General features: G+C 36.2%; 1 protein-coding gene and 1 long non-coding RNA gene across 20 annotated transcripts in view; one reads left to right on the top strand and one right to left on the bottom strand.

The window, feature by feature from the left end:
- The window catches only part of LOC124080713 (uncharacterized), a 41,295-nt gene extending 34,415 nt beyond the window's left edge, over positions 1-6,880 (top strand). For all 3 annotated transcript variants that reach the window (XR_006847781.2, XR_006847782.2, XR_006847783.2), the window contains 2 exons: positions 328-449; positions 1,687-6,880. This is a non-coding gene — a long non-coding RNA (uncharacterized LOC124080713). The remainder of the gene's footprint in view (positions 1-327; positions 450-1,686) is intronic.
- Positions 6,005-25,883, bottom strand: part of Mlip (muscular LMNA interacting protein) — a 236,203-nt gene continuing 216,324 nt past the window's right edge. For 2 of the 17 annotated variants that reach the window (XM_058573399.1, XM_058573402.1), the window contains 2 exons: positions 16,554-16,607; positions 6,008-9,239 (listed from right to left, as the gene is read on the bottom strand). In XM_058573399.1, the coding sequence (XP_058429382.1) occupies positions 9,234-9,239; positions 16,554-16,607 (60 nt within the window). In that variant the 3' untranslated portion in view covers positions 6,008-9,233. Of the gene's footprint in view, positions 9,240-16,553; positions 16,608-25,883 lie in introns of all 17 variants that reach the window. The other 15 variants (XM_058573400.1, XM_058573401.1, XM_058573407.1 and 12 more) reach the window with 12 other exon arrangements.

The following is a 25,883-nucleotide window of genomic DNA, read 5'->3' as shown; positions in this document are numbered from 1 at the left end:
TGACTTCCTTAATGAGACTCCTAGGAAGCCCTGAAGACTCATAACATGACACATAGGGCACAATCCTCACTCTACCTTGACAGGAAGTAGTTAGCAGCTCCAGGTTTCTTCCTAACTTTGGGGTGCTGTGCTGAGGGAGGAACTATGCAGCTAGATTCATGCTTGCCCAGAGTGTAAGAGTCTATTAATTGGCTTCCTGATTTCCCACAAAGGGAATCAATACATGTATTGTGGCAAAAGTAATGTTTTCATGGGAGGAAAAAGAATATGTGCCTTCCTACTTTTTCATCTTGTTGACGTAATTCTTCTATTGTATTTCTCTTTTAGGCCTCAGAAACCTTTATAGAAATTCCTGAATAAAGTTCATCTGAAATCTTCTATAATTAGGTCCATGTCCTATGTGATACCAATCAATCATAGTTGGTCTCATTGGACTAGGAATAGGAAAAGTAAGTTTTAATTTTGCAAATATTTCAAGAATATTTACTCACTTTGTGAAATAAGATAAAATAGAGGTTTTGGGAAATTGATAAGAAGGAAAGATGAGTAGACATGAATGATGTTAACAGTGCACAAAGATTATGTTTTTGGAAAATTTTGTCAAATAAGTATTTTGGGATCCACAATAACTGGCATATAGAGTTCCTATGTTGTAAGAGTATGTAGAAACAACAACAACAACAATAGTACTCCTACAGCTGGAGTGATCAACTTACCAGACCACTGTTCTGGAACTAAGGATAGATTTGTGCATCATTCAAGACATGTGTCTGAATATTTTTGAGTACCTGGTTGAGCCAGGCAAAGGATAAATGAGTCAAGGTATTCCGCATGAGAGAAACGTGAGTTAGAGCCCATGTAGTTCCTTGTCCAAACGTGGAGTGCCCTAGTCCAATGGTACTTCTGAACCCAACTCATTCCAGTAATTGAAGAGCAGTGTAAATGCCTTTAAAGAAGATTCTTCAAAGCCAGGGCCCCCCTGAAATACTGAGAGCAGGGTATAAACCCCATTTGCCTCAGGATAAAAGGAGTACTGGAGATCTTATTTGATGTAGACAACAATAGTAAATGGTCCCTGGAGAGAAAAATGAGAACCCAGAGGAAAAATTTGTCAAAGAAGTAGCTTGCAGTATTTCAGGGTATAAGTGGTAACAGGTTTCATCTTGAACATAGTCAATAACCATTTGATTATGGCTACCTGGAATTCAGTATAAGGGATTGTGAAACCAAACCTAGACTTTATAGACCATGATCAGGAGAGGATTCTGATATCATATGTCAGAAAAGTATTCTGCCATACTGGATGGGAAACAGGAGACTAATGTCAGATGTTTGCTATTCTCTCCAGAAAATATTTTCTCAGCTCATTACACCTGGGGCTACTGTAAAGACTTACATATACCATCATATTGGTGTTCATGATTCTTTTGGAATTTTAGATTATTATCGAGCCATCAGAAGGACAATATAATGCTTATAATTAGCTGATAGTGGTGCAGTAAAGGAGTGTATCTATTTGTATGAGTCTGTATGTGAGGGAAGTATATGTGTGTGTTTTTGTGTATGTGTGTGTGTTGTCTGTATGTATTGGGAAGCTAGTCATAAAGCTCAGAGTATGGAAGAATGTGACTCGATTAAAAGTGAAAAGCTGATCTGACATCCCTCTACATTTGTTCTTTCACCCAGACACCTCCATCCCTAAATCCAGTAAGGGTACTAGCAGACTGAGACACTTCCAAGGTCAGAGGCCTGAGATGACTGGATAATCAGCTGTCATGCACTGGGTGCCGACTGGAAAATGTTTGTCACGAATACCTTCACTGAGGCTCTGTCTGGACCAGCTCTGACAGCAAAAGGAAATTTTCTTCGTAGGAAATATCTCAAACTCTTTCCCCAGGGCAATTCAACAAAGCAGAAGCTTATCGGGAGTACAAAGCATACTTTATAGTTAAGTTCTGACTATAGGCATAAATTGAAGTAGTTTATGAACTAAAAGGATACTTCATCAGTTAAAGGTTTCCATTTTTATCTTTTATTAATTGTAGAGATAAAGCACTCACTTAGGAAATGATCTGATGTGAAATATTTTTAACAAGTCTAAAAAGATGTCTTATGTAACTAAAATGACTTTGGGTTTCAGAGATATGGAAGCTTCGCCTCATATTCTGCTCCCTTAAACCCTCTAAAGTATGTAGGAGTCTCATATAGCCGATCAATAGAAACTGAAAATATTTCTGAGCTTTTTTTTTTCCAGAAAGTCAAGTGCATTTTCCATCAACAATGTTTTTTTAGTGTTTCAATATTACTCTATATCTAAGATAGAGTGGAAAGCATAGATCACCATCTCCATAGCTTATGTATACATGATTACTAATGGACACTCCCAAGTGGATCCAGTCTGGAACCCCTCCCCTCCACTTTCCTGTATGGATTAGCTGGAGGGCTTGAGATTTCACAGCTACACAGAGACCCAAGTCAGATAGACCATCATAAAGCTAAGGGATCCCCTCTTGGAGAAGTATCAGATCAGAACGCAGAATGTAGTCCAAACCCAGGCTGCTTGACTGAAAGGGATCTGGCAATAAGAAAAAGTCTAAACAAGTTAATGACCAAGAGGAGCTGAGGAGATGGAAGATTGAGTAAAAGGAACTGAATTGAAAACAGGAACTGAAAGAGCAGCTGGTCATTGAATCTGTATATCCAACATGTTACTGCCACTTTAGACAGGATACCTGAATGACTAACTCCAAAGTGGACCAAAAAAACAGATTGGGGGTTTGGATTGGGATTGTTTTGTTTTGTTTTCATCATGATAATTCTAATTTGCTCAAGTTTTATGATATTTTCACTTTCTATCCCAGAAGAATGGGGGGAAGCTGTGATATATTTTTAGCTAAAATTTTTGGATATTATTTTTTGAGAACTAATGGCATAACTTATTTTACCCCTTCTGTAGGGTTCTAAAGAAAGAAACTTCTTATTGAGGAAAATCAATATGCTACTTCTTTGTATAGCGAGAAGATCTGAGAAAAATATTTAAATGGTCTAATTTACATCTTGATGGAATGGACTTTAGGAGGGATTATCAAGTAAAGGAATGTGACCCACATTGAGGACACTCTAAAAATGTAGCACCAAGATGCAAAATATAGCATGAATGTTACATGGAAGCTGGGAGTTTATGTTCAAGGTTAACAAATATTTGTCTTTGGGGATTCACAGAGATCTTAGAGAGTACATTGTATTTCTCTTAGCAAGTAGGTCTATACTTCAGTCAACCTGGAGGCAGCATTCTCCATATAATAATTGTCTCCTAATAATTGTTGTGGTTTAGATATGAAGTCTTCTTCCAAAGCTCATATGAGACAATGCAAGAATTTTCAGAGGTAAAGTGATTATATTATGAGAGTTGTAAACTAACTAGGTGATAACTATAGGCTGGTAGGGTGTGGCTGGAGAGATAGGTTAATCTGGATGTGCCTTTAGGGCATATATTTTATCATTGGGGATCAAAGCTTTCTCTCTGCTTTCTGAATGCCTTATCCTGAGCTGCTTTCCTACTCTACACACTTCCTCCCTGATGTTCTGCCTCCACTTAGGCCCAGAGCTATGGAGTTGACCATCTTATGCAATGAGACCTCTAAGATTGTGAGCCCAAAATTATCATTTTCTCCTCTACAATGTTCTTGTCAAGTCTTTTGGTCACAGTGTTGAAAAGCTGACTAAAATAATAATATTTTAATATGTGTGTTAAAAAATTGATAAACAAATCAAACTAGGTTTTCTTGACAGTCCTAGGAAATAACCCAATGAAGCAGAAGTTTCCAATATCAGAGTGGCAAAGTCCAAGCAAGTAGAGAATGATGAAGTATAGCTGTCACAACTGCAGCACATATAAACCCTAAATCCTCCTCCTTCATGATGTGGTGTCAAGCCAGGCAGAGTTTTTTTTGTTTTGTTTTGTTTTATAAAGAGAAAATAAAACACAAAACTCTGTCCATAGTTCAAGAAACAAGTCACTCAAAGCAGATTTTGTTAGTTAAGGAAGAATTGTTTGAGTAGTATTGTTCCCATCAAGACGGGCTTGGGAGAAGAGGAATTTAGTTCCTAAAGGCGGCCTTCATTTTACATAGAGGCTTTGGTCAGGGAGAGAACGGTGCCAAAATGTCGCCATTTGTATTTTTTGCTCATAGGGCAAGTGGAATCTTGAACCTTTAAACCTCCTCCTACCAAATATATATATATCTCCTTGATGCTATTGCAGCCCAAGATTGTGGGCTCCTAATCTCTCATGAGCTCCATTCCATAGTACTCAGTGATGCAACCATACAGAAGTAGATACTTTCCACGAGAGTGTTATCTTTTTGAAACATGGTAGATAAAAAGGGAACTTTGAAGCAATAATGACCCCAAATCAATCCAATCCTGACACATCATAATACTGGGATTTAATCTCCCTTTGTAGTATGACTGGGGCAATAATGTAAAAATATGTGAGTAGTGATAGGATTGGAAATTCAAAAGTATTTTAGTCAGTTTTTTCACTGCTGTGATTAAAAGACTTGACAAGAACAATTTTAAGGAGAAAAAAATTATGTGGGGGCTCACGGTTTCAGAGGTCTCAATCCATAGACAGCAGCTTCCATGCCTTGAGGCTTGAGGTGAGGCATAACATCATGGTGGAAGAGTGTGATGGAAGGAAGTGGGCATGATAATCAGAAAGGAGAGAGAGAGAGACTCCACTCACTTGATACAAAATAGATACCCTAAAAGCATGCCCAGGTAACCCACCTCCTCCAGCCACACCCTACCCACCTTCAATTACCACTCAGTTAATCCCATCAGGGGATTATTCCATTGATTAGGTTAAGACTCTCATAATCAGATCATTTCTCTTCTAAATTTCCTCTCATTGTCTCATACACAAAATTTTGGGAACACCTCATATCCAAACCATAACAAAGGCAAATGTGTTTTAATTTTCTTCCTCTTAGGAAAATGTCATTAGTTTATGAAAAAGGAGATCCTGGAAAAGGGAAATTTCCATCCTAAATTACTAATTTAAAATATGATGAATGACAAAAGCTTGAGTCATTGATGTAATTCCCCAAATTCTGTTGAACCTAATATACTTATAACTGAGGACCAATTTTACATAAATTCAGAGCATGGCCTACCACATATTCCTCAAAATCTACTTCTTTTCTAATTTTTAATGACTTAAGTTTTTACATAAATTTTATTTATTCATCAGAAAAAAAGAAACTGTTACTGACTTTCACTTTTCCACAATTTATGCTTTTTACTAGCCCTACTATAGATTTAGAGAAAAAAGAAAAAGAAAGTCTCAACTGTCACCCAAAAGCAGAGTTAGCAAAATTCCTACTCCTTTGAATGATTTAGCCCAGTTTACATTTAAAAATACTTCCTAAACTTTGTGAGGAATAATTTCCACTCCCACCCACATGATTATGTGAACCTTTGCCTAAGTTTTTCTACAAAACATGCCCTTGGCTAAATATTACATAAGGATTTCTTTCTTTCTTTTTTTTTCCTTTTAGTGAGTCTTCTACTGACTGCTTTTACCTTAGAGATTCTGTTCAATATTTCTGAGTCACAATATGTAGACCCTTGGAAATTTTTGTCTTTTTCTTTCTTTCTTTCTTTCATTATTTATGAGGTGTCCTTTGCCTATTGTATAATCTCATTTTTAAATTTACCTTCAGAGTTAGAAGAAAAATATGGGCTCAGGTGCTTAAGTGATGCTGAGCAATTTCAAAAAATAAAAATACATTGATAAACCGTTGTATTAGGAAATTAAAATGTGTTCATTAAGGTCTAAAATAAAGAAAAAATGCTTTCTAGACAAATAAATTGAGAATACATTCTAAAGCACTGAGAAAATATAACGTATACTTTTACAACATATCATAAGAAAACATAGAAAATCCCCAAAATATGATATACCTTTTAAACAAATTCAGAAATATTTACTAATTAGTAGTTGATTATTTGAAGGCCTCTGGGCTTCATCGAAGCAAAACAATGTTTTCTCCCTGCACACCAACTTATTCTCTCACACAGTTGATTTAATTTTTAATAGATAAAGACTTCCAATGTGGCAATCTACAGCAGTCCACATTAGAAAGATTTTTACTCTCTTTCTTACTTGCAGAATTTTCTTCTTGCCCAATAGATGATATTCTGAGAATATCCCCCTTCCTACTTAAGCTATTAATTAGCTTTTTTGTCCTGCACTTAAAAAATATAAAGAACAATATTCAATAGATTACCCATTTCCTCAAATTAAAGTTTAACAATAAAATAACAAGTCCCATTGCACATGAATAATAAAATATTTTTCCAAATTAAAAAAAAATATTCCAAAGAGAAGGACATAACAATGCAAAGGTTAATAGTTAATTTTTAGAATAAGTACCCCAATTTTCTTTCCTCTAAGTTGAACTCTGATGCACGCTCATTCAACCTGTGTCTTCAAATCCCTCAGTGGAAATTAGCTCCAGTTGCCCATTTTAGTAAGTGGCTATATTATAGGACCCTTCTTCAATCCCATAGCTGTGTTCTTCTGGTGATCTCTTCCCAAATAACTGCTTAGTCAAATTCTTGTCTTAGAGTAAGTTTCCTGGTGAATCCAAATAGAGACTTGGTCTCAATATTTGTATATTCCATACTACATTTTCCCATCTCTTTCTTCCTCAAAAATAATCCGTTGTACTTTAACATGCTCAGAACCCCAGAACAGCTCATTCTCTTGTCCCATATTCTACCTATAACCAATACTTGTCCCTCCTTTCTTCATGCTTTAAGACTCTGATCTTTAACAATAAATTGAAAAAATAAAATAAATTAGAACACAGTATTCTGATGCAGCTCTTTTCTTTATTAAAGAATTACCATAGCAGGGGAATCCAAAAGTCTTATGTTAGGTTCATCATCCACTGATGTGTTGACTCAAAGAACATTTCAGGCTCAAGGTTTTCATCAATGAAAGAGAGAATACTTACCTAATAATTGCACTTAAAAGGTATCGAAGCATTGGAGAATTTGAAAACTTAGGATGACTAGGGTGCTACCTTTAAACAAAATCCCATCTTAAGAGCTGCTTTCAGTGATGGTGTGGTTGAACATTGCAAAGTTCAGACATTCAAAGATGGAAAGGGATTCGAAGATGTTATATCCCTGATGCATTTCTGGTGGAAACGAGAATGGTTGTATCTCTAGACAGCAATCTGGGAGGATTTAGTGAAATGAAGTGCATGTATGCTTTCATATGAAACACGCCTAGTCCTAAGTATACATTGCAGATAAACCCTCATAAAGATCCACAAACTGGCACACAGAACAATATGCATCAAACCAGTTTGTATAATACGGAGACCTATGAGACCAAAGCTGGGCAGGTGAATAAGTGAAACATAATGTGACCGCAACATGCATCTCTGAGGAAGCAATCTGTGTAGAGCTTTAAACAGTGCTGAGTGTGGAGAAAAAAAGAAACAACATAAGCAAAAGCAATGCCATTTACATTTATTAAATATATATGCAAACAGAACAATGCACACCTTCAAAACATATAAGCAAAAGATAAACATTAAACACATAAGAATGTGTTCCTACAGCAAGGAAAAGAAGATAAAATTGTTATAAATAATAATCATCAAGTACACCCAAACAGTAATCTGCTATGAGCTAGGGAGTGTGTTCAACTCACCTTTTACACATGAAGTCCAAAAATGAACGAATGAAAAAAACTAATAATTGATTAAATATCTTGGTCTTGGAACCAGATTACCTGGATTTGAATTTTGTCTCTGCCACATACTAGCTTGATGTAAGCATTTGGAGGTATCTGTTTTCACAAATATAAACATCAACAATGATATTGCTCCCCCTTGTAAGATAATATTCATGTAAAGCACTTATTGTGGTGTCTGGTGCATAATAAGAGCACAGTAAACATTAGAGATAATTATTAGTAACCTAAGGTGATTCTTCACACATTTTAGAAGGTTGGTGGAGGAGTAGTTGTTGTTTGAGCCAAGAAACTCAAGTAGAGTGCTTTCCTGTGACTCATTGTCCTCCTAACACCAACAGAGGAGATTTATCTCTCCAGGTGCCAACTCATGGCTGATAATGGGATGTTCTTAAAAGGATATGGGAGAACAAAAGAACCCAGTTGCTTTCTCTGTAGGAAACTCTCCTGGCAGGACAATTGGATTGCCAAAACAGTGGTCTAAGGAACAGTGGCTCAGAGCTGGCTCCAAAGGAACATGAGTCATGTGCAAAACTGCTATGGATTCTTCTTTAGTGGGTGTTATCCTGGGTTTCCAGGATGGGTGGAGAAGGAAATCACCAGAGGAGGCAAAGACCAACTAGACCAACTACTAAGGATGACAACTGGGGAACAATGGGACCTGGCCAATATGGTGGGTATTGGTGTGTCTCTGGTGGGCTCCCATGACTGTAATAAGAGTGTGGGTTTGCTCTATGGTCTTTGCTGTTCCCAAGAGTATGAGAACAATCTGACTCTGCAGTAGCCTGCAGAAGAACCCCATGGCAGCAGGCAGAGAGATAGTAGAGACACTCCAGCAACATCATGATCATCTTCTCGGGGCTGTCCCTGGTACATAGTCTGTCCCAACAACACAGCACTCCAAAGATACAAGCAAGCAGCATGTTATGTGAAATAACTACTTCATCATGTCCACAATCTCCCCAATGAACCCATGTAACAAGCATCCCCTGAAAGTAGGCAGGAACTCTTGCAAAAAATAAAAATAAAACAAAACATGTTTCTTCTTTTCTTCCAAACATGTGAAAAATGAAGCAAAAGGAATAAAACCTGATTCGGTTAATAGTATATGGATTAAATAAAACTAGTATTGAAAAAACAGTCGCAGCCATTCTTCTATTTACTCATGATTCTTCTTTATTTTGCCTGCTAACTATAGGGAAAGTTAGTATTGCTGTCAGCTTAATAGAAGGCATCAAAGGCTTGGGCAGGGATGTGAGAAGCTGCAGGTGAATCTTTCCTATGCTGGGTTTAGTAGAGTGCTGCAATGGTGTATGTCTGCAGCAAAATTTTCTTAGTTCCTCTGCTGCTCATAAAGGGAGCACTCATTCTGAAAAAAATAAGAATTAAACCTAGCAAGTGGTTAGCACCAGCACTCCAAAAGACTTCTGCAGCCCATGTTTTCATTTCTGCTCCAACTTCATTGCTACAAAATGAGAGGAAATAATAGATTAGTGGAGATGAATACATCCAAAAAAAAATAAACCTGAAAATTATACACTAAGATTTGAGTGTAACATCCATCCCATGGGGGGAAAATGTTTGCTGTAGGAAAAAAAGTTGTTTTTATTTCTTCACTATCTGCTTTCTTGCTACCTGATCAACAGCACTGATGACATAAGGCTACATCTTCACATCAGACTCTGATCTCTTGAGAAGTCATCAGAATGCTACTAGTCCCCTACTGAGGGTTGGGCTGGCATTGAGGGACCAGTGCAGGCTTAAAGGACAGCACTGCTGTATCCTACACCAACCCCTTACCCTTCAATGTCTTGGCTATTGCCTACCTTCCTTTATTACTGACTACCTCATTCCCTAAAATGTTACATCTAAAGCAAAGAGGTAAAGTAAATACAGACTGGATTAAGTCACAGCTTTTGCAAAATAGAACACTGAGAGAGAGAGAGAGAGAGAGAGAGAGAGAGAGAGAGAGAGAGAGAGATCTTGATTTTTCTTCATATATTGATTTTCCTGTCTTTATAATGTTGCTACATGGCAAAGGAGAAATCCCAATAATTTTTCTATTCATTCAGCCACTGTGTGTTCCTGTTTGACAGGGTTAGACTGTCTGGAACAGATAAGATAAACTTAACCAAGTGGAAATAGTTATTAGCAACCATGAAGTCAGATTATATGTACTAAAAAAAAGTGTAAAGAGAGCATCAGAGATGAGGCAAGAAGAGAAACTTGTTTCTAAAACTACTCTGTTAGATCACCGTGATAGAAAGGCACCATTGGAGGAAATGGCCTGAAATTTTCAATTTGCAGATGCCAACTCATGGCTGACAATGGAGCATTCCAAAATGGCAGGTGGAGAATAAAATAGCTTATTTAATTTTCTGGAGGAAACTCTCTCTGTTTTGCTCTGGGCCAGATCACTGGGATGAAGAAGCAGTGGTCTGAGAGACCTGTGGCTTAGAGCCTTGTTGAAGGAGACCCACATGCAAGGGACAAGTAAGGCAGAAAGGAACCCAGAGAAGGGCACTGTTTATCTGCTAAGCACCACAGAGAAGCATGAGTGTACTGCACATCATTTATACAAACTGCATTACTTAGATTAGGAGGAGAGAAAAAACACACTAAGACTAGGGTAGCTCCATGATTGCACTGATTTGTTCTGGCCACAGAAAATCATCAGTCATGAGTAAGCAAGATGCAACTTTCTTCATCCAGGTTTCTTTGAATAAAGTATACCTCCTCCTTCATTTTTCTAACAGATAAAAAACACTATTAATTTGATTTTCCTGGAAATCTCAATATATAGTAGTTAATATTATATGAGATTTAAAGAAATCCTGATTGTTTGTCTAAAATTTATCAAGTGCTACGTATTTTATATGCTAAGCACTTTATACACATTGCTTCAGATCTTCACCATAACCCTTTGATCCCATTTTACAGAGAATGAACTTGAGTCTCAAGAGGACTAGCTATCACACCAAGGCCCCAGTATTCCAAATTAAACCCTAGTTTATTGTTTTTATTGTTTGTATAGTCATCAGTTTTTCTTGTCATACTAAAGCATATATTGAGCTTTGTGAGATGGTAAATTCTCTGTCATCAGAAGATTTTAAATAGAAGATATATAAAGACATATGCTATAGGCAGGATTTTCATATTAAATATAATATTGGACTAAACGTCCCTCTGCAGTCCCTTTCAAACATAATATTTTAGACTTATATGAATATTTAAAGCAGGTTGAAATAGAGTAGGTGACCCTGCCACCACACTGCCATCTCAGCAAGATCTCACAGTGCTCCCTGAACCCACTGACAGATCAAAAGAATGTTTGACCCCACAATTCAACATCTGGTTGGAAAAGATATATTGTGACGAGTCATTACTTTAGACATTTTATCAAGTTTTTACTTTCTTTGTCAATCTTGATACAAGAGTTAAATAACTTGAGAGAAACAATGGCAAATATTTAAGAAAAAAAAATGAAGGCCTCTAAATACCTCAATAAATAAATCCTCATTTTCAGACTAGTACTCTGGCAACAAAGATTTATTATTTTGTTGCCAATGGAACAACACACTCATTTGGGTTTTAAGAAAATATAAGACAGAATGAACTTAAGGCACTTTGAAAATCATAGTTCTGAAGAGAGTCAAGTTCCAAAATCTTTTTTTTCTTTTGGTTCAAGTTAACTTTGGTTAATAAGTGAGTGTAGTCTTGTGAAGCTTTAAGCCAATGTTATTGAAAGTATTTTTAAATGAATGTGCTGTGTAAATTGATTTTTCATTTTCTGGTAATGCAAAACCAACTACACATATTCTTTCCTGCCAAGCAAAAGCAAAGTCATCAACATATATGTCCTTAAAGATATGAAAACCAGGCTTCATGTGCACAAAACAAAAAGCCATTTCCAAGAAATATATATCATACTATTATTAAATGCTATGTTCTTTTTTTCTGGATAATTTTAAATGTATTTTGCACATGTATGTAACTATTATCTTCAATGTAAAAACATAAGACCTGGTACTGGAATTTAGTATCCATAACGCAGGAGTTATAAAACATTCAACAATTAAGGTTTTATAAAATATTCATAAGTTTGTTTTTATGTATAGATAGATAGGACACAAATGAAATACACGATACTGTATGATTAATATGCACCAATAAAAATAAATGAAATATCCTTCCAGATGCCTGGCCAAGGTGGCTGTCCATTCAGGTGCCTGTATTCATTGTCTTTATTATATAAGACAATTTATCTGGTCCTTGAACTCTCAGCAATCCAAGATTTAGCAAAGATTGATTTTGAGAAATAATATTTTTTAAAAATTGCCTAAAAATAGTAGAGTGGGCCCATTACTCTTGAAATTTTCATTTTTTACCCTTGATCAAGCCAGAATGCGAGAGTGGCTTTTATAAACAAAATATTCATTTTGTCTCTTCCATGTTCTCATCTATAGAATAAAGACAGAACAACAGAAAGCTAATCATAAAATCAGAAACAGACATCAATAGATGTTCTGGAATTCAAAATAAAATGAACATGAGATGCTTATATACCACAAAGTAGCAAATCAGTCAGAATTGTAATCTTGACAACCCTTAAATGTTTATCAAAAATCTGCAAAGAAGAAATAAGAAAACAGGAGAAGAATTTGCATTGTATGTGTTTTACCGGCAGCTAGTGAATGATTAACTCTCAAGTTGTGTGAATCTGAGAGGTCAGAATCAGATGCATCTAACAATGTTTTTGGAAATTAGTTGACCCTCAAGGTGAAAATGAAATAGTCCATAGGCTTCATGTAGCAGGAGAAGGAAAGAAGGAAGTTCTGATTATATCTTACTCCCCAGCATGACTTTCATAATTAATCATGTAGAAAAAGAATTGAGTTAAAGAGTGAATATGGAGTATCTTGTGCTGAATTCACAAGATATAATAAATATGATAAAATAATTGTTGCCTAATATAATTCAATTTTATTCAAAGTAAATTCACTCAGAAAATATTTATTGAGGACATGCCCACCCTGCATGGTGTTAAATATTCATCCACTTGGTGATTACTACACTGGTATGAAAGTGGAAATCTATGAAAGGCAATCAGTTGATACAATAATCAAACTGATTATTTAGGAGGCTTATCTGTTTATATGTGGGTTCATCAGTGGCCAAGTGTTTTTTGTTCATATGTCATATAAAGTATAAATGAAACATTGTTCGGAGTGTCCTAAGCCCCCAGACTCAGCTTGCCATCCTGCTTCACCCAGCCTCAGCCTAAGCAGCATCCAAACACTGTGTAGAATGTCAAGGAAAACAGAAAATATCAGATTCTACTAAGGAAATTACAGTGAATCTCTGAACACATCTCTTAAAGTTAATCCACCATAAATTAAAGCACGTGTTATAACTCTGTGCCACTGGATAGAAGTATGTGACCCCCATGTTTTGTAATTGAAATCATTCAATGTGATGATTTTTGAAAAAAATCTATTGCTGTTAGTTTCGATTCTATGTTTTCAAAATTAAATAACTGATTTGATTCACTTTCCTGAACTGCCAGTGGAGAGGGTGATGCACATGAGAATCAACTGGGTAGATTTTAAAACCAGCCAAAAGCCTTGGCCCACCACCAGAATCTTAATTCAATTTGCCTAGAGTGAAGCCCTGCCATTGGTTCCTTGGAAAAGTCACTACAGGTGATTCTAATGTTCAGCCTAACAAGTTAAGCCCTGAGCTAGATAATAAGTGTAATTGTACTTATTAGTTAGTTCCTTTAAGATGAACTTTAGAAATCAGGTGAGTTATAAAAGCAATCAGCCAGTCAATTAAATGAATTTGAGATCTATATAGATTTAAATAAATTACTGACTTAATTTTAAAAGCTGTTTATTTACAAATAACATGATTAGATTCAAGAAATAAGTACTGTCTTTAGGAAATGAAAGAAAAATCAAGGGGGGAATCCCAAGGTCCAATCAAGCCCTCTTACATAATTCTTTACTTGCATAAGTAGCTGGGCCCGTAGTTACTCTCCTAGGCCACATGGTGATGGGATTAGAGTTGATTTTTAAAATCAGATATTTTTCTCTGGTGATGTTTTGCAAGTAAATAAATGACAGAGAATGGGTTTTGTGCAAATATATGGACCAATACTGCAGCCTAACTGTATATCATAAGGAGTTGAGGAAAGCTGTTGAATTACTACAAAATGTGCCAATATTCTACAAATAGCATAGCACATTCGAAGCATAAAAGGGTTGTTTGCTTCATTATTTGCACCTCTTTTAACAGTAAAAGTTTTTGTCTCTGACATCATTAAACTTTAGCTTCTTTTGTGGCATTTTTCATATAATCCAAAACCTGATTTAAGAAAATTTTTTGGCAATCTTATCCACTAGCTTAATTTTAAGCTTCATCTATAGGGTTGTGATAATTGATGAAAAAAAAATTCAAACACTGCATCTACTCTGTTCTCTTTGGCAACACAAAGTCTTTCACATTATCTAACATTCAAAAGTTCTCAATTTATAATATGAATGGAATGCTTTTATTATTCAAATACCAACTGATTTTCTCTTATTATATAGAAACATTATCCTGTAGATATCTTCTAATGAACTTGCTCCAAAATTATGGTGTTTGAAATAAAGACATTTGATTATTTTTACTCTCATCTGAAAAGTGCAAAATTCATTAATTCTCCTTTTTTTAGATATGTTTGTCCGATTTTTCATTTTTATACAATTTGCCATCATTATATACTGAAAGGGCTATCATATTTGACATAGATAATATCCTCAATATATAAAAGGATATACTACTCAATAAAAACATTAGAATACCTGTAAATAAATACACAACATAATTCAAAAGAAAAATAGAAAACAGACAAAACTGCAGAATTTTCAAATGCAAATATGAAAAATTATTTCTTTTTTAAGTTGGAAAATATTTGTAAATATGATGTTAAAATGTAGAAAGACCTAGAGAGTATAGATAGATTTTTAGATAAAAATAGACAAATTTAGATAAAGGTCTTCTTCTTAATTAGGATCTTTAATTTAGATACTGGATAATGTATAGTGGAGCACTTAAGAGCCCAAGCTCCAGTCAGATCTTGATTTAATTCATGATTGTGTAAACTCTTCCCAGCTATTTGATTACATGTAGGCAATAAAGGGAATTCCCTCAACCTCAGTTTCCTCATTTGTAAACTTGGAAAAATAAGATTACTTAATTTAGAAAATGTTTTGTAAAGATTAAGGTAAACTGCATAACACTATCTCTAACATATAGTAAGTTCTCAATAAATTTGCAATTATATTAACTTTCAATGATGGCAAGAATACATGGAGACAAGCCTGGTACAGTGACACATGCCAGTAATCACAGACTCTCAGGTGGCTGAGGCAGGAGGATTACAAGTTCAAAGCTAGCCTCAGCAACTTAAGGAGGCCCTAAGCAACTTAGTGAGACCCTGTCTCAAAATACAAATAAAAAGGGCTGGGGATGTGGCTCAGTGATTAAACCTCCTGGGTTCAATCCTAGTACTACTACTGTTATTATTATTAATAATAATAATAATAATAATACACAGAGACAGGTATTATAGCACACACCTGGTGAGGTGAGTTGCTACACTTTATGGAACAGTTACAAGTGTGCTATATGCTTACACTTAATAAACCAATAATCCTGTCTTTAGGATACCTTAAAAACAGTCAGATATGGTCAAGTATTAATGCATACCTATTAAAACACTCCTTTGCATTTTAGACTAATGTAATAGTAGAAAACCACATTGGTCTTGTATGACAGGAAATATTAAATGTATAGAAATAAGGATGTCAGTTTATGAAAAATATATAACATACTCTAAATTGTAGAAAATATATATTGGAAAGGTAAATTCAAGTTTTATTTGGAATTTTACTATTTCTATTTCTCTTTTGTTTTATGCTTGTTTTTTTCTAAATTTGGAGACTGCAATATTAAGCATACTTCATCTGTAAATGTACCTAAAATGAATGTGTGAATTCATTCCCTTCTTAAAAAAAATTCTTTAAAGTTGCTTTTTTTTCCTCACATTTTCCATTTTATCTAAAATGATGTGGAAGAAAACATTGTTCAATTATCCTTTCTCTTGAACACAAAACTAAACCATACAGAGAGTATTTTTACAGAATTGTTTTCTTTGTATGGTATAGCATTTGCAAAAAATAAAAGAAGGTGGTTTTAATTTATTTTTGTTTGTCTCCTCCAAACATGAAATGAACAAACACTGGCATTAAATTTAGAGGCTGTGACTGAGCCAACAGCACTTTGCCTATGTGCGACATACACAGTGTACAAATTCTCCTGGTGGAGGTTGGGAGTGCTCATTGGCACTATCACCTTCCCATGAACTGAAATGGAGACACCATCGACACTGCGACCCTGTCCAGAAACACACTATAGTATTATGGGACATTCCTTGGCCCTCTAGAGAGAGAAGCCTTGAGTGGTTTCACACATGGACCCAAAGAGAAAAATCACAAAGACAGACATAGGAAGACTGAGGAAGTTGTTTCGTGGTCAAGGTGCTACACACAGCAAGAATACCCTTATTAAATGATGAGATGCTTCCAAACAACACAGTAGCCCAGGCAATTATAACTCTTTCTTTGCAAAAACATATTTTTTCTAGCATTAAAAAAAATAAAATTGGCTTATTCTTACAATCCATATCACACAGAAATGCATAACTAGATCTCCAATTGTGTCTTACATTTACCTCTTTGGAATCGAGAGTTTCATGTTCAGGAATAGCCACCATTGGATGACTCAGCTTCATAGAAAAGATGCCCAGGATGTGATCAGGAGTAAGAGTAAGGAGAAATAAATATTCAAATTTCATTTAAATAGATAGGTAATGGCATAAATATATTATTGCAGATAACAGTAGATCCTATCAGGTGTAAATTTGATGGTCATTTAAAAAAACATGGAACATATTTTGTCAGATGGTGTATAGAGACTTCATAAACATTACAATCTCATCACAATCTTATTATTATCATGTGATTTACAACTTAGTGACACTTTAACAGAAGGGAGGTTTTTTTCCTATGTGGAAATTTTTATTATTGCATGAGTCTTCTGAGCACTACACCTACACTTCAACAGACTGAGACAAATAGAGGGGCAGAGAAACAATTTTTAAAAATATGATTACTGCTGTTTGGTATTTACCATCTCTCCTTGCTCCAACTTAAGGGTGACCACAAGACCCTTTGTTAGTATTCCTTACTTCTGCTATTTCCCTGAGGAAATCAGGGCTATGGAAATAACCAGACCCCCTTCTCTTTCAACAGAATCCTGCTTTGGACAATGAATAAATGGGACAGTGACTAGCTCTAAATCCTCAAGAGCAATTTCAAGGAGGTCAATAATTTAGACTTTGTCCCTGGAGAACTCTAGCCCTGGCTGCTGAGGAGGCCAAGAAGTCCTTGCCTGACATTTTCTCAGATTTCTCATTCCTTTCAGATATGGAGGGTGCTTTCATTTAAACTTACAGCTTCACTAAATTCCAGGCCTTACACTATGTTCCCAACTATGAAATCTTTTATGTATCCACGTCAGGATTTATTCTAGCTACCCAGGACCATTGCTTTAAATAGAAGCAGAATCAACTAGAGATCTAAACAGCACTCCAGGAAACAACTGAAGGCACATTTTTTTCTCTCATTCATTAGTCCCCTAGAGATCCTAAGCATGGCTACAGATCTGAGCCTCTGTACCACTTCAAACCTCAAACTCAAGTAATTTGTCCTAGACACAGCATAGTCTTTAATCTGAGTACTATGGTATTTATATGAATCATCAGAGTTTGTACAATGTCAAACTTTCACTCTAACCTCCCAATATAGGAAAAAATAATTATCCTGAAAGCTTTAAGTCTTGGTAATATTCCCAAAATATTTTCAACTGAGACTAAGAAAGCAACTGTTTATTATATGTTTACTTTTCTATTTCCTTTCCAATATAGGCATTCATTTATTTAAATCCATTTCATTATAATCTTACATTCAAAACTAGTACAGTGGTGCACACCTGTAATTCCAGCAACTTAGGAGGCTGAGTCAGGAGGATGCAAGTTGGAGGCCAGCCTGAGCAACTGATTGAGACCTCATCTCAAAAAAATTTTCAAAAAAGACTGAGGATGGAATTAATATTATCAAAATGACCACACTTCCAACAGCACTATACAGATTTAATACAATTCTGATCAAAGTTCCAATGGCATTCCTCATAGAAATAGAAAAAGCGATCATGAAATTTATCTGGAAAAATAAGTGACCCAGAATAGCTAAAGCAATCCTTAGCACGAAGAGTGAAGCAGATGGCATCACTATACCAGACCTTAAATTATATTACAGAGCTATAGTAACAACAACAACAACAACAAAAAGCATGGGTATTGGCACCAAAACAGACTGGTAGACCAATGGCACAGAATAGAGGACACAGAGACTAATCCACAAAACTACAATTATCTTATATTAGACAAAGGTGCCAAGAACATGCACTGGAGAAAAGAGTCCTGTGTCACAAGAATTAAAATTAAGAATCAATAAATGGCATGGACTCAAACTAAAAAGTTTCTTCTCGGCAAAAGAAACAATCTGTGAGGTGAATAGAGAGCCTACATCTTGGAAGCAAATCTTTACCCCTCACATATCAGATAGAACACTAATCTTTAGGGTATATAAAGAACTCAAAAAGCTAAGCACTGAAAAAACAAATAACCCAATCAATAAATGCGCCAAGGACATGAACGGACACTTCTCAGAAGATGATGTACAATCAATCAACAAATACATAAAAAAAATGTTCATCATCATTAGCAATTAGAAAAATGCAAATCAAAACCACTATAAGATCTCATCTCACTCCTGTCAGAATGGCAGCTATTATGCATACAAACAACAATAAATGTTGGCGAGGATGTGAGGGAAAAGGTCCACTATACACTGCTGGTTGGACTGCAAAGTGGTGCAGCCAATATGGAAAGCAGTATGGAGATTTCTTGGAAAATTGGGAATGGAACCACCATTTGACCCAGCTGTCCCTCTCCTCAGTTTATACCCAAAGGACTTAAAAACGGGATACTACAGGGACACAGCCACATCAGTGTTTATAGCAGCACAATTCACAATAGCTAAACTGTGGAACCAAACTAGATGCCCTTCAATAGATGAATAAATTTTAAAAAGTGGCATATATACACAGTGGAATATTACTCAGCAATAAAAGAGAATAAAATCATGGCATTTGCAGGTAAATGGATGAAGTTAGAGAAGATAATGCTAAGTGAAGTTAGCCAATCCCAAAAACACAAATGCCAAATGTTTTCTTTGAGAGAAGGAGGCTGATTCATAGTGGGATAGGGAGAGGAAGCATGGGAGGAATAGATGAACTCTAGACAGGGCAGAGGGGTGGGAGGAGAAGGGAAGGGGGCATGGGGTTAGAAATGATGGTGGAATGTGATGATCATTATTATCCCAAGTACAGGTATGAAGACATGAATTGGTATGAATATACTATGTATACAACCAGAGATATGAAAAATTGTGCTCTCTCTATATAATAAGAATTGTAATGCATTCTGATGTCATATATAAATTTTTAAAAAAAGACTGAGGATATAGCACAATAACTCAGTGGTAAAGTGTCCTGGGTTCAATCACACACATGCATACACACACACACACACATGGACTACATACTTATTATTCTAAGAATCAAAAGAGAACAGAAAATAATTGATCTTAAATAATTATTAAGCTCCAAATTATCTATATTTGGCTTCAGAGTGTTTTCTTCTATTTATCAGCCTAGTAGGTTTGCCTTTATATTATTGTTAAGCTAACTGAAATGTGATATTACTGTCTTGTGGTATTCATTATGTGACTCATTTTTACTTGTTCATTTAGTTTGCACAACAGCCTGAGGGGATGAGGACTAGAATGAGGACTTTGCTTCACTGATGAGGAAACTGAAGCACCAAGAGAAAGAATAATTTATATAGGTCCAGAACTAGAAAGTGGGAGAGCTGAGAATGGAATCTGGGGTGAGAGTTTCCAGAGACTATTTTCTAGAAGGGAATGTGAGATAGTAAACGTGTCCGGTGAACTCTGGAGCTGAGGCAGGAAAAGCAAGTTTGAGGCCTGCCTGGTCAACTTACTGAGACTCTGTATCAAAATTAAAAATAAAAAGGGCTGAGGAGCAGCTTAGTGGTGCAGGGCTTGCTTAACATGTGTGAAGCCCTCAGTTCAATCCCTACTACTGAGAGGAGAGAGAGAGAGAGAGAGAGAGAGAGAGAGAGAGAGACGGGTGGGGAGAGATATCTTGAGAAGACTATAGGAGAAGGGAGAGAGGGGAGGTAGACAGAGACAAGAGAAGGGAGTTGCCATTGAAAAAGTGAAAGCCAGGTAGTTAAGTCAAGGGTGTCCCATTTATAGATCAGAAGCAGTCAGAAGTGGCTGGTGCAGCTTTGAAAAGCCTCATAGGAGACATGATACAATGGTGCTTATATGTCAGAGGAGGCCCAGATCTTTATTCTCTTTGACAATGAGAAGTCATTGAAGTATTATAAGCAGGAAAGGGGCACGTGTGATCAGACTTCTATTTAAAAAAAAAATTCACTGTGACTGATGTGCAAAATATTGATGGAGGATTAAAAGATATTTAAGTAATCTGTGACTGAGAGAACAAGGGTAGGAAGGAAGGGAGGAAGGAAGGGGAGGGATGTTTAAATGAAAATATTGCCCAAGGGAATAGAAGAGGATCAAGTTTTTCTGGGTGGCTCATGCCCTTGTACTCTCTAGGATGAGTAAAAAAGGACCAGACAAACTAACTAGAGAAGAAAAGTTTGGAAATGTTAGAAAGAAATAATGTTAAGTGCAGAGGTTTTTTTAATGCACAAGGAATAGAGATGTCAAGTGGGAAGGACAATAAAAGATGGTATGAAAATACTGCCAAGGTCAGAACAAAAACAATAAACATTAAAATAAATTTTACATAGATAAATAAATGGCTTGTTATCAAAAGAGTCTGTGGTGCTGAATGACAGGGTTATCATCCAGACAAGCTTACTCGGTGGTAAGTGTTCTGGAGAATGAATGACTGTTTCCTTTTTTTTTTTTCCTCAAAGAAAAAAACATAACTGAAAAGCCAATAATTTTATTATCATGGTATTATTCAGTGTAGAAGGATGAATATAATGAAAAGCTCAGGGGAAATGAGAAAAATATATACTTTCATCCTGGATGGAAAACTCAGTTCTACATATTGGGTAGCAGATTAACTAGACCTTTACTCACTTGTCACTGCTGGATAATCAACAATCGGTGTTTGAATAAAGTTTTCTGTTGGTTTGTAGTACACTCTTGAACATAGCTGCCAACAAATTGACAGAAAGCCTTGGGAAGTGCTACTGCTTCTCCAAAGGTAATATGGCCTTTTGTAGCTAAGAAAAAGAGGCAGAATCCCCTCAAATCATTGGACAAACAAGAATCCAACAAAGGAAGGAAGGAAGGAGGGAGGGAAGAAAGGAGGGAGGGAGGGAGGGAGGGAGGGAGGAAGGAAGGAAGGAAGGAAGGAAGGAAGGAAGGAAGGAAGGGATAAAAGGGGGGAGGGAGGGAGGGAGGAAGGAAGGAAGGGAAAGAAGAATGGAGGAAGGATGGATTGAGAAGAAGAGAAGGAAGAGGAGGAAATGTGTTTATCAGTCAAGTCTTTAGTGTACATCAGAAATGGAATTCAAAGCTCTAGCATTTTTGAGATACTTCCTGCCCAGAAAAATGAAGCAGGTTTTCCTAATTGCCAGAAATTCTAAAGCTGAGGAGGGTTTCAGGAAGTTTTAATATTTTAAATTCAAGGGAACACATCTGTCCAGAATTTACTCCTTTGGGATTGCTTTTGTATTCAACCACATCTTCTTATAAACCTTCTTCACATCATTTGTCTAAGTAAGCTATACCTTTTACTACTTCGTCTCTCTGCTTAGAATTGTGGACTACTCAAGACAGAGTGTGACGTTCTTAAGAACATCTCTCAAAAGTACACCCAAAGATTATTGTAGCAATGCCTACATAACATGCTGTCTGATTCATAAGTATAATGTCATTATGAGACCATCAGTCACTGGGAGTCCTGAATCATGTGTCATGTGCATAGGTTTTATGCACCTGGCACGGGGCTCACAAAGCATAGAGGAGACACTGTGTGAGTATGAAGAAAATTAATTAATGAAAGAAAGAATAAAATGGTTAGAGAACAGATAAAGGGTTTTCTGGCTTTCAAAATTAAAGAACTCTGAATTAACCAAGAATTAGGAATTTTTTTACTACATCCAAAAAAATATCCTCATTCACATGAGACTTTGCAAAGGGAAAGCCATTTAATTCCCCAAAATGAATTCTGTTGGCTCCTCATAATTCTTTTGCCTTAAGAATTGAATTTATTTGTCAGTGTTCAAGTACACAGATTCTACATGCAGTTTCATAGTTTTGGTTCCTCTTGAGCTATTCAGAGGTCTTGTAACACGAGGCTTGCAGGCATCTGCATCTTGGATAGCTCCTACCTTTCAGATGAAGCTGGAGATCTCTATGTGAGCACAGGCCTCACCACTCCTACCATGAGGAGCCCAAAGGTCAGAAGTCACCTAATATCATGCTATTTCCATATCTGGAGTGCTTCACTCATTTTGGAGATCTGCCCAGGCAAACAAAGTATGTGAGTTTTAATCCCTTATTTGCAATATCTCAGTGCACAGGAAATACCCAGGACATCTTTTGTAAATTTCAGATTCTAACATAGTAGGGATGGATGGGGCCTGAGAGTCTGATTTCCAACAGGATCTCAGCTAATGTTGCTGCTGCCATAGGTGTAGTAGTGAGACCATGGCCAATATCTTTGTATGAATGGTTAGAATTGATATGCCTCAAACATATATCTAGTTACATGTAAGACTACACTGAAAATGTCCTAATCAGTGAAGTTGTATTGCAGTTGTATAATTAAACAATTTGCTGCAGGTCTGTTTATTATGCTCCTGCTCATGTGCCAGGCACTTTTCTAGATGTCAAGGACATACCAGTGGCCAGTGACCATGTCCCTGCCCTTAAAGATTACAATCTAGTGGGAGATACAGACACTAATTATTTAATCAGAACATATAGAAACAAACACAAAATAATGTGTTAGGAAACAAAAGTATTGATTGTTACAGGGATTCATTACAGATAAATCTGAGTCTAGAAGGATGAAGTAGATTTTTTTCCAAGATGCTGAAATTGAAAAGATAAGTCACCTAAGAGGAATAAAGAATATATTAAGTTCATACGGAGTTAGTCACTAAAAAAATCATAATTAGGCTGATTGAAAAACAGGGAGAAAATTCAGAGTGGATGGGCAAAATGAAGTAGAGGGAGAAAGAGAATTACTGTGCAGGTATTTGCATGCATCAGCTGCACTTCAAATCCGAAGGACAAGCTCTTGAAAATGTTTATTAAATGAATGAACACTGTCAAATATGAGCTTTTCCATTTCCCCAAAAGACTGCAAGCTGCTTGATGATAAGGTTCATCATATCCTAGCAGCTGTACGACAAACACTAGTTGATTTATTTTATTGCTCATTATTCTATGCCTTTGGACAAAATATGGTAGTGCTGAGTTTTTTCTTTAATGAGGCCAGTTCATGTTATCTGCTATGAGGGAAAAGCTGGCTTCTGTGATAGGCAAAAACATGCCACTCCTATCAGAAAGTGAATTGGCTATATGTCTTAAAGATTTGATCTGCACTAGCACAGATATTTTTAAGAGGTATTACACAAAAACATGAGTTGTTTAAACATTTTTAAGATAATTTAAAAATATAGAATCTGTTTTTGGTGATGACCAAAGATTTACAAATATGTCTGATTGGGTTATTAGACCCTTCACCCAATCAGTGAAATTAATCCCCTGATAAGAATTAACTGAGTGGTAACTAAAAGCAAGTAGGGTATTGCTGGAGGATGTGGGTCATTAAGGGGTGTGCGTTTGTGGTATACAGTTTCTCTGTCGTGAGGGCAGTATCTCTCTCTCTCTGCTTGGTGACCATCATATCCTGAGACCCTTCCCTCCCCTACACTCTTCTTCCCTGATGTTTAGCCTCACCTCAAGCCCCGGAAATGGAGCTAGCTGTCTGTGGACTGAAACCTCTGAAATGGTGAGCCCTCAAATAAACTTTTTCTTCTCTAAAATTATTCTTATCTTTTGGTTATAGCAATTTAAAAAGCAAACTAAAACAATGTCTATTCCACTAACTCCCTGTGTGACCTGGAGAAAAAAAATTCACTTTGCACCTGGGCCTCAATTTTTTCATCTTTAAAATCTAGTCCTGAGTAGGTGTGTTCCCGTACCTCTTCTAGCTGACTAATTCATTGGTTCTGTGATCCTTAAGCAAAAAACTATTGGTTGATAATTTATGCTGTCTCAGAACTAAAATTATCTCTTTTTGGAATTTCCTGCTGTATGCCATAGCTGAATAAGAGCGCTGTACCCGTGGGGAGAGCAAAATAGACTCCCTAGATAATATAACCTGGGATCCTTAATACCAGTTCTCAGTTCTGCCATTTATTCTTTGAACTTTTATACAAACTGGTAAGTTTCACAGCATTCCTTCATGTGTTCTCTGAGTATTACCATATGCTCATTGATGATACATGTTAATTAATGTCAGTTGGTATACATGTTCATTATTTATAAACCCACAGAACACTCACTGTTGAGTGCTGCTGCTGCTGCTGCTGCTGCTGATGATGATGATTATATTGGGTCTAAACACGTAGAACACCAGTGATAAATAAGTACATTTTCTGCTCTGATTTTTGTAATAGAGTTCCTAAGCTATGACTGAAAACTCCCAAATTATTCTATTTTTATTCTTAGCCTTTCCTCTTCCAGGCTAGGAGGCAAGAGATTTAGGACACGTTAAAATTGCATTCCAAAGACCAAGTTCTAAAAAACATCATAATGGAATTTTGTTCTATCTGCTATATGTTCAACCTGTTTAAAAAACCAATACCATACTCGTTTCTTTATTCATATTTTTCATCTTTTTTAGCTAGAAAACCATTTTCCTGGGGGATCAACTACACCAGTCACTTTTTCATTTTTTTTTCAATGCATAGCTCCCAGATAGTAATGAAAATGGAGCAAAATCTACATTCCAACACCATTTTAGGACTTAAGATAAATTGTAGAAATTGAAATTGAAATTGACAAGGAAGCATATTAGTTTTTCTCTTTGACAATCCTTTAAGGGCACAATTAGTTGCTTACTACTGTAGACAAAACATCATACTCAATTGTTTTCAACATTACACTGGTCTAGTACAATCATAAACCAAATCTTTATTTCTTCACAAGATATAATAAATAGCTTTATTTCAATATTATTTATCTTTTTTGGAAACAAGGGGTATTTGCCTTGTATTTCAGTGTGACATATAGTAATAAGAATGTAAATAGTTCAATATTAAGATTCTCAGTTTCATAAATACTTTTCAGTTTCTTCCTCTGCCTTATTTCCATCCCCGCCTTTCTTCACTGGCAATCAGTTAATTCCAAATTGTCAGCACTGTGTCAACAGCTGTTTGCTGATCTAGTGTAAGGATTTTGAAAAGTATTTAAGCAGAGGACTAGATATGACCCTGATAGGTTGAAGCCATGCCCCATCCCACCCCCAGAGACTGTATACTAAACCCCACTCTGCTCTCTGCTAACACTTCACCCCCAGGAGTATCATTAGGGATGTTGGGGTAGGGCAGTGGTGGTTGAGGAGGGAAAGGGTATGTGAATGGTAAAGAACATAGGAGCAGACCATAACTCCAGAGCTCCCTCCTATGTGATGCTTGCCAGCCTGATCTTCCTGGCATTGGGTCCATTCCTTCAGCTCCACATCTTTCCATATGTTGCTTCAAACTATGTTTCAAAGACTGGTCAACTCTTCCTAACACTTTACATATGCTTCAAACAACTTTAAACTGTCAGTACACTCAGAGTTTTTCCTTCCC

The sequence above is a fragment of the Marmota monax genome, unplaced genomic scaffold, assembly GCF_021218885.2.
Source record: "Marmota monax isolate L192 unplaced genomic scaffold, Marmota_monax_Labrador192_F-V1.1 WCK01_AAM20220418_F8-fsc00247, whole genome shotgun sequence".
NCBI classification, from domain to species: Eukaryota; Metazoa; Chordata; class Mammalia; order Rodentia; family Sciuridae; genus Marmota; species Marmota monax.
The sequence above is the reverse complement of the archived record's forward strand: the minus strand, read 5'-3'. Positions and strand labels throughout refer to the sequence as shown.